Source organism: Humulus lupulus, chromosome X (assembly GCF_963169125.1).
Source record: "Humulus lupulus chromosome X, drHumLupu1.1, whole genome shotgun sequence".
NCBI lineage: Eukaryota > Viridiplantae > Streptophyta > Magnoliopsida > Rosales > Cannabaceae > Humulus > Humulus lupulus.
Genome location: NC_084802.1, coordinates 18,165,131 through 18,175,388, shown reverse-complemented (window position 1 = coordinate 18,175,388; position 10,258 = coordinate 18,165,131). Strand labels below are relative to the sequence as shown.

The window sequence follows — 10,258 nt, the reverse complement described above, 5'->3', positions numbered from 1 at the left end:
TGCAACCCAACCATCAAAATGTGCCAAAGCGCATATTGAGTAGCTTTAAATAATGAATAAAAATAATATTTTTTTAGTTACTAATAAATATTATTGATATTTTGTGAAAAAATTTAATATTATTAATATAGTGTAACATATTTAATAAAGAAAAAACAAAAATAAATTAAAAATTACAAAAAAGCTTATCAAATTAACCTCTTAAAGAAAGCTCTAGTTGCAAGCTAGGTTTCAGTCATAGGCAAACATTTTAAGAAAAATCTTAAAAATTTGATTTTATTCATGTAATCAACAAACCATGCTTATTTATATATATATATATATATATATATAATTAATCTATTAATTTGCAAGGTTTCAGTCTTAGGCTATAACATTTTAAGAAAAAACTGTAAAAAATAATTTTATTCATTATTTAACAAACAATGCTTTGAATTAACTAAAATTGGAGAGGAAATGAATCATATATGTTCTTCAAGAATAAATCCCTCATTTTCAACCCAAAAGAAAAAAAAATACAAGATCACACTAGACTTTTCCCCTATTCAAATATAAGTATTTAATGCCTTTAATAAGAACAACCCTAAAGATCTATATAGCTTATATGCACAACGTAGCCACAAACCCACAAATTTTTAACGACTTTTTAAGAGAAAGAGCTGCTTTCTTATAGTTAGGTAATTAGCTAGATTCCTCGCCCTAGTGAGAGTTTATTGAAAATTGTAAATAAATAAATTAGACAACTATCTAGGTATATTTACTTAATTAATTAGTATGAGACTGACGCTATTAACTAAAGTCATTTGCTTTAGTTGTGCATTGGCGCTAATGACTAAATTTTTTTTTTTAAAAAGGTCAAGAAGCCCACAATTCCCACTTCCCCCACTAACCTTATTCTCGTTTTCTTAACCTAATCAACCGCCCCTTTACCATACTCTTTCTCTCTCTCTCTCTCTCTCTCTCTCCCTCTCCTCTCTCTTTCTCTTTCACTCTCCAAACCTCTCATTCTCGGGCCTTCTCACTAACTCTCTGCCCCTCTCTCTCATTCTCCATCCTTCTTTCTCTCACGCCCTGACCTTCTTTCTCCCTCTCTCTCACTTTCAGTCATTTTTCTCTAGCCCTTTTCTCACCACCGACCCTCATTTATTTTTTATTTTTTTTATGTGTTGCTGGGTGTTTTTTGGTATTTGTTTTCCGTTTCGGGTAGATTTTGCAGGTGGGTGGTGGTGGGCAGTGCGACAAGGTTGTGCGGTGGGGCTCGGGGTATTGTGCGACTATTTATCTTGCTACCTGTAGATGCACAAACACACGAGTAAGTTCTCTGACCGTCTTTTTCTGTATGTGTTGATGACTTCGTGTTAAGATTGTTAAATTAAAAATTAATCTAGATGCATAACAATCTTAATGTGGAATAAACAAATTGTTATATATAAATTAATAGGATCGAATATGTGTACCTCTAGCCATTGTTATTGATAATCTCGATCTATAAACTTTGGATCTACGAAAGAAAAGAAGAGAAATTAGAACAAGTACACATGCTTCCAAGCTCTCACAAACTCTTTTAGATGGAGTTTGTTGACTGCTTTTTTCGCTATCAACCTTAAGAAGAGAGATTGAGGAAATATGCAATAAGAACACAAGAATTTTTATGTGGTTCAAGTTATAAAAGAACCCTAGTCTACGAGTCTCTGGTATTAAGAGGAATGGAAGCTTGAGATGGCAAGCTCCAATGGTGTATTCTCAAGCAGCGTTTAGATTGCTTTGAATACAATGTGTTTTCTCTCTAAAAAATCGAACCCTTTACAATGAGACTCCCAGCCCTATTTATAGAGGTTGGGGTCATTAATACTAATAATTAGTAATTAATACACATTCTTGTTGGGAAAACTTATACAAGATCTTGTTTATTTTCATGTAGATCTTATATTAAACAAATTAATATAAGAAAACCTAGAACATGTTTCTAAAATTGAATTCATATAGAGATATGATAAGAACACTTACATTATTGTGCAGCAGAATGATTGAGTCATTCCTTCAGTTTTTCTAACCCTTATATCATTTCTGTCACAGAGTATTACTAGGAAACTAAACAGCTCTTCAATTATCTTCACACCCTTCCAAAATATCCTTAGAATCACTTACACTAGGGTGAGCAATTCTCAACACATGATATAGATACAGAGAGAAGAATATTGAGGCTTAGAAAATGACTTATGTTGTAGAGAGAATCTAAAATCTACTAGATCTTCTGATTTTCAGTCAAATAATCTTTTTTGTCATCTGTTTTCAACTCCCACTTAACATTCCTTTTATAGACTCAATTAGGTCATTACTTTAATTAAAAAAATCAATAAAATAATAACCAATTATCAGCCTAGGTCGAAAGTATCATGGGCTTTAGGCCCGTGAAATTTCTCATTTAACTATAAGTCCATTAGACTTAAAATCAAGGGCTGTATTATTTTCTATTGATTTAATTAATTATATAATTATTTAAATCCTTTATCAAATTAATTATTTATAATTTGAACATTGATTTAAACTTATTTATTTATTTAGACATCAATTTATCATAATTAATAAATCTGCCCTAATTTCTCTTTTCTTCTCTAAATTACAAAACTCTGTGAAACTATCCAAAATTGACATGATCAACTTTCATAATTCTAATTGATAATTAAATCAATTAATTGAGACTATCTAGATGATTTTAACCAAGGTACAGTGGGGACCATGGACCTATGAAATTAAGCTCCAATAAGTTATCATAAATCTAACAAATAAATTTACTAACTTATTAATTTCTCGTGACTCCACTAAAGACTCAGAATTGCACTCTTAAATTCATAGAACACTCTATAAGAAATATTGATACGTTATTAATTATCCATTTTTACAACCATAATTGTCACCCAATCCTCTATAGACGGTCTACAATGAGATGGGACTAAAATATCGTTTTAACACTCAATGTATTTTATCCTTAAAACACTTAGTTCCTTGTAAATTATATTTCAGTAAACTAATATTAATTGCTGAAATAAAATCTCTATCATTTAGCACCTTGAACCAAACTAAAAGGAAACCACTGTTTCACTTCTTCATCATAAGTTATAGATGTTCATATCTATGATTAACACTCCCACTCAATTATACTACAGAATTGAGATTAAATTGACCTATGGTCAACTATATGATATGACTAGAATAGATAATAATGATATGTTTACTTATCCTATCAACTGTCAATATCAGTGCAGTCTGATGTAACAAATACTTCCGATCTTATCTACTTTGCTAATGTTATGGAAATAACATAACATTGCGATTTGTAAGTAGATCATATCGTAGATTGGCAAGTCAGTGTAAATCCTGTGCACTGACTAATCTTAGGACTAACTTATATTTGAGCATGTAATCATATTTATATTCCACTGTGATTACGTCACTATGAATATGATTAGTTATATGCTCGGGATTTAATAGAAGTTTATATTAAACAAATAATCATGAAAATAAAATATGTGAGCAAAGTGATCGATGAAGTTAAAAATGATTTCTATTCTTTTATTGATAATAAAATGAGATTACAAAGAAATTGGGTTTTAATTAGGGCATAAACCCCCAACAAACTCCCACTTGCACTAATTGAAACTAATGTCTTAAATCTACTAATCTCATTTCCTTGATATGCTTATCAAATGTAGCTTCTGGTAGTGCCTTCGTAAACGGATTTGCAAGATTGTCTTCAGATGCAATCTTCATAACCTTCACATCTCCCCTAGCCGTATATTCTCAAATTATGTGATATTTCCTTTCTATATGTTTATTCCTCTTGTGACTACGAGGTTCTTTCGAGTTGGCTATCGCTCCTGTGTTGTCACAAAACAACACAAACTGTTTATCCAATTCTGGAATAACACCAAGATCTAAATAGAACTTCTTTAGCCAGACTATTTCCTTAGTTGTTTCTAGCACAGCTATGTATTCAGCCTCCATGGTGGAATATGAGATTGTAGACTGCTTTACGCTTCTCCATATCACAGATCCACCCCCAAGAGTAAACACCATTCCAGAAGTAGACTTCCTGTCATCGACATCAGTCTGAAAATCTGAATTGGTGTAGCCTACAGGGTTTAGAACTCCACCCTTGTAGACTAACATATAATCCCTAGTCCACCTTAAAAACTTCAGGATATGCTTAACTTCTATCCAATGTTACGGTCCTCGGTTTGACTGATACCTGCTCACTACTCCCATTGCATAGCAGATTTTTGGTATAGTACACAACATAGCATACATCAGACTTCCAACTACAGATGCGTAAAGAACTTTTTCTCATTGCATCTTCCTCTTCATGAGTTTGGGGAGACTGTTTCTTTGAAAGATGATGTATGCTAGGGACGGTAGAAGTCCTTTCTTGGAATTTTTCATTGAGAAACATTCAAACACTTTATCTATGTAAGCTTCTTGAGAAAGAGCTAAGAGTCTGTTCTTTTTGTCCTTGGTGATTTGGATACCTAGAACATAACTTGCTTCACCGAAATCCTTCATCTGGAATTGAGTGCTCAGCCAATTCTTCACATCTGAAAATTTCTTAACATTGTTTCTGTAACGTCCTCCTAATCTAGGACCGTTACATTGTGTACTTTAAATTGTGTCAGACTCGCTAATCAAGTCATTTGGTTTAAAATGTGTAACTATGGTTAATGTCAAGGGTTAGGGTTAAAAATTTTGGTCAAAGGAACCATTGACTTTTATTAAAAATGTTTCATACATTCATGGGATCCCAAAATACTACAACCAAACTTTTAAAAAGGTGTATGTACATCAAAAATTACATCCAACCGACCTATTTCCTTAAGATATCCTCGGCGTGGTGGACGAGCAGCCGCATATGTACACGCCGCCACCGAAGCTCTCCAACTCATGGCTGGTCAAGCTTTCCTTTACCCTTACCTGCACCACAAAGCACCCGTGAGCCAAGGCTCAGCAAGACAACTTAAACATGTGCATAAATAGAAAATACAGATTCCCAGATATTTATCTTGCTTGTCCAATAGTAATAACCTACTCATACATTCATTCAATTACAAATAAATGGTCATTGGACCAATTTGGGGTCGCTGCCCTGAACAGTTGACCATAGAGTCAACCCCGGGGCCCTATACCTAAGCTACGTGACCATAGAGTCACTTGGGGCCTTTGCCCTTAGCTGTGAGTAACTAGCTGTAGAGCTAGTCCAGCGTACCTAGTGCTTTAATGTTTCAAACCATAGGGTCGGCCAACGTAATAGTACGTTGCTGATTTAGGCCTAAGCCTTTCGACCAACGCGTAACGTGCTATTTTCGTCCTTGACAAATAAATCAAGCCCTAATCCAAGTATTCGAATATCAACACAGAAACATATATGGATAAGCATACCCCAACCAGATAAATACACATACATGTTAATCACATAACATCATCAGGTAATCGTAATCATAGTAATAATCATGCTAACTTAACAAGGCCAAGCCCTAGCCACGCAAGCCATGCGAACAATCATGCAACACTTAAGCAAGTAAAGAATATTCGAGTATGTTTTACCAATAAGTGAAACAATAACTTAAACATAAACGTTCCCAGAGGCCTAAGCCCTAATCATAATTATTATTAACAATCGAGCCAAGCCCTGATCACATATAACACGTATTGGGTGCAGTTTTCTTACCTCAGGTCCGAGTATAGCGTAAAATAAGAACGTCCCTCGAGCCCGATCTCGGTTTTGAGCCCCTAGTGATAACCTAGTCACAACCATAATATAGGATTCCATTAATAACAAGCAAATAAAGGCTTTCAGATCGGGCCCTAGCCTCCGGAGCTTCAAATTCCACTAAACCGGGTAGTAGAATCGATCCCGAGCCCTAAGGAAAAAGTTCTCGTCACTAAGAACTCACCAAGGTTGAAACAGTCCATGCGGGCTGCGACCTACACCTGAGGGTCACAGCGCGCCCCTCAGGTCAGAGGCCCTCCTCCTCTTCTAAAGGGACATGGGTCGCGACCTGCCCCTAGAGGGTCGCGGCGCGCCTCCCAGACAGATGCCTCCCAAAGCCCAGGGTTCAGTTGAGTCGCGGTCCCTCAAGTACAGAGCCACGACTTGGCCCTGCGAACCCAGATTTTCTTCATTTTTCAACAGCCAAATCCAACTAAAACTATCCCAATTTCACCCCAAAATTATAATTCAACCATCACAGCAGCTTTAATATCTTCCCAGCAGCAAAACCTAACTAAAACCTAGTTGCAAAACTATTCAAAATACCAAATTCAACTCTTGAGCTATAAGATTTAAGAATGCTGTAACACCCTGGTTACTCCAAGACCGTTACTGTGAACTTTGAACCGTGCTTAACCCATTAATCGAGTTCTTTGGTTATAAACGTGCATCTAGGTGTCATTAATAGGTTAAGGTGAAAAACCAATCAAAAGGGAAATGATATATTCTATTTAAAACATAAAACTGTTCATGGGCCCTTAAAATTTTTTACAAGTTATTTACAATACAACATGGTCATTACAGTGTAAAATTTACAACTAGCCGACCTAAGCGGCAAAATAGGGTTAACCCCCTAGTTCCTCCGAGAAACTCCTTGGTCGTGGTGGTCAAGCGGCCGCATATGTACAAATCACCACCTAAGCTCTCCACTCAAGGCTGGGTAAGCTTTTCTTTCCCTTTACCTGCACCACATAGCACCCATGAGCCAAAACCCAACAAGAAAACTCATTACCGCATATAAATATTATCAAATGATGATCATTATAATCATACAGAGCTTATAGCCCTGAACAGATGAATGAATATCAATTTGTGGTTACGTTAACCATGAAGGAGCGTATAGCTCTAATCAGATGAGTGATTTAACAATTGAGGTTCTGGAAAACCATAATGAGTGACTGGCGAGCAAGTCACTACGGGGCTCAGCACCCACAGCCATGTGACAATCCAGTCACCTGGACCTTGCGGCCCTGGCTCCAATCAAATGAGTGATTGTTGGGTTAGTCACTTCGGGCTCAACACCCATAGCCATGTGACGAAGCAGTCACCTGGGCTCTCTGGCCCTGGCTCTAAGTGACTAGCCTTAGGCTAGACAAACACTTTTAGTTTTCATTGAACTTGAGGTTGGTTCGGCATTAATGCTCATTTAGTCATTCAATGCAGATGTCGATTAGATCTAATATTTTTTGGCTTGCGTTAAACACGCTAAGACCGTTCTTGACTTATTAGTCAATACCATGTGACCAGTGCTCGGTACTACTGCCGAACTTGACTAATGAGTCACAGTTTCACAGTTAATACTGACACCATTTCCAATTCTGACCATTTAGTCAGTGCCATGCACAAGTGAGCAAGATTTGCTAAGCATTTGATATGCAATCAATGTCCACATTTAAACACTCAACATGCCTCATGAATAACCATGCATGTCACATATGGGGTGCAGTTTTCTTACCTCTGGTTTGAGAGAATTGATAAAAGAACGACCCTTGCGATCGATCAACCCTTTTAGTGCTGTGACGGTCACTTGGTCATAACCAACTATGGGATTCCATCAATAAAATGAATAATAAAGGTTCTCAGACCAAAACCTAGCCTCCGGGACATCGAATCCTACTAAATCGGGTAGTAGGAACGATCCCGAGGCCTAAGGCTTGAATCCCCAAGCCAAAAACACACTTTTGGCCAAAATGCCACTAAGGAGCGCGACCCTACTTTACCATGCCGTGGCCCGCCTCCTCAACCAGAAGCGACCACACACTCATTCCCCAACACGGGCCGCGGCCCCCCTTCTCCATGCTGCGGCCCAACGGCCTAGCAGATTCTCCCTTCCTCTTCAATGAGCTTGGGTCGTGGCGCTCTAGAACAGAGCCGCGACCCCACCTGAAACTCAGCCAAAAACCCTTGTTTTTCCCCTTCGAACTAATTTAAAAACCCCATAAAATCTCTCCCAATATTACAAAGCAAAGCCACCAACTATTACCATAACTTATCTACCATATAAGCCTCAAAACCTAAGCCTTACACCAATAAAAAATTCATCAAATTCCCCATTTTAATGATCAAAACTCCATACCTTAAAACCAGCACAAAAATAGGGCAAGGAACTATAAAATGGAACCAAAACCTTACCTTAAGCTTAGGATGAATCCTCTTCAATGGCTGAACACTAGCCTAAGACCTCAAGCTTCAATCTCCAAATTTGAATCCCCAAACTTGCTTCAAAATTCAAAGGAAGGAGAAGAGAAAGATTGTAACGCCCCACGTCACTATGGTTGGTTTCTAGAATGACGACTGGCCCTACAAACCAACACGAGTCTTTCCAGCGTGCTTTGTCCTCACTCGCATGCTTCCTGGGAAAACTTCCAAGGAGGTCACACATCTTAAGATTACTCCAGATTAAGTACGCTTAAATTTGGAGTTCTCAAGTGATGGGCTACCGAAAAGAAGATGCATCTTGTTGGCATAGGTGGTACCCATCAATCCTTTTAAGCCCTCTTAAACTATGTAGTCCCATACCTACACAGTCTTAGAATCACCACACTTGACTTTCCCTAGGCGATGTGGGATTGCACAGTTTTTTTACCCAGTCTTTTCCCCTGCGAATCACGGGATTCTAACTGTCACAATCACCCACCCTTAGGGGTCCGACGTCCCCGTCGGCCACACTTCTGGCTGGGTCAAGGCTCGGATATCATTTGTAATGCCCCACGTCACTATGGCTGGTTTCTGGAATGACGACTGGTTTTTGTAATGCCCCTCTTAAACTATGTAGTCCCATACCTACACAGTCTTAGAATCACAACACTTGACCTTCCCTAGGCGATGTGGGATTGCACAGTTTTTTTACCCAGTCTTTCCCCCTGCGGATCACGGGATTCTGACTGTCACAATCACCCACCCTTAGGGGTCCGACGTTCCCGTCGGCCACACTTCTGGCTGGTTGAAGGCTCGGATACCATTTGTAATGCCCCATGTCACTATGGCTGGTTTCTGGAATGACGACTGCCCTACAAACCAACATGAGTCTTTCCAGTGTGCTTTGTCCTCACTTGCATGCTTCCTGGGAAAACTTCCCAGGAGGTCACCCATCTTAAGATTACTCTAGGTCAAGCACGCTTAACTTTGAAGTTCTTAAGTGATGGGCTACTGAAAAGAAGATGCATCTTGTTGGCATAGGTAGTACCCATCAATCCTTTTAAGCCCTCTTAAACTGGGTAGTCCTACACCTACACAATCTTAGAATCATCACACTTGACCTTCCCAGGTGATGTGGGAATGCACAGTTTTTTTACCCGCTCTTTCCCCCTGCGGATCATGGGATTCTGACTGTCACAAAGATGATGATTGTGAGGGTGATAGACAAAGCTCTGTTTTGGCTAACCTTCCACAGCCTTCAACTTATATATAGCCTAGGTCAAATGACCAAAATATCCCCCCCCCCCCCATGCCTATTTCATTCTTTAATAGCCCCAAGGGCAAAACCGTCCTTTCCCGCCTATCTCGTTAATCATAATTAACACTCTCCAATTCCTGTTATTCTCAAATACTAATAAAATCACATCCCATTACCCTTTAATTCCCGGTAATGTTCAAATCATCAAATCAACCCGAGCCCCGAATTCAACCCAATTATGACCAAACTGATAACAAGTTACTCAAAGATCGTTTCATGTCGAATGGCTCGAACAAATCACCATTATTATGTGGCCTCAACAATGATTCACCAACATGCATGAAAATACACAATTACGCCCTCAACGGGCCAAATTACCAAAATGCCCCTATAATGAAATGTGGACCCACATTCATACATTTAATATCATATTATAATATAATTCACATAAACTTGTACGTAATCATTTAATGGCATAATAAATCAATTAGGGCCCTCCCGGCCTACTAATCCAACCATTAAACCGCGTTAGGGATTTTAGGGCATTACAAACACCTCAAGAACAGCTATGAATTCTAATAAAATTAAGTTACAACAAAGATTAAAACATTACTTCAGTTTTGAACAGTGATCCCCTAGCCACAAGCTATCCGAATTCTAATCCTGAGCCTTCACTTCTTTGGTTTCCAGCCACAATCCTCTTAATTCTTCAAGAAAATTATCTTAAGAAAGCTTAGAGAGAAAGAGAGTGAGGGAGAGAGAGTGAGTCGACCAGTGAAGTGTTTCTGTGTGTTTCTTTATGTTTCCTAAGGCTTAAGTTT

The 10,258-nt window shown here is 38.2% G+C and overlaps 1 protein-coding gene across 1 annotated transcript in view; it reads left to right on the top strand.

Annotated features, from left to right (window-relative positions):
- The first annotated feature begins 832 nt into the window (after nucleotides 1-832).
- LOC133803742 (uncharacterized) overlaps nucleotides 833-10,258 on the top strand; it is a 30,044-nt gene continuing 20,618 nt past the window's right edge. The window contains exon 1 of the mRNA XM_062241857.1: nucleotides 833-1,312. Within this exon, the coding sequence (XP_062097841.1) occupies nucleotides 1,297-1,312 (16 nt within the window). The 5' untranslated portion in view covers nucleotides 833-1,296. The remainder of the gene's footprint in view (nucleotides 1,313-10,258) is intronic.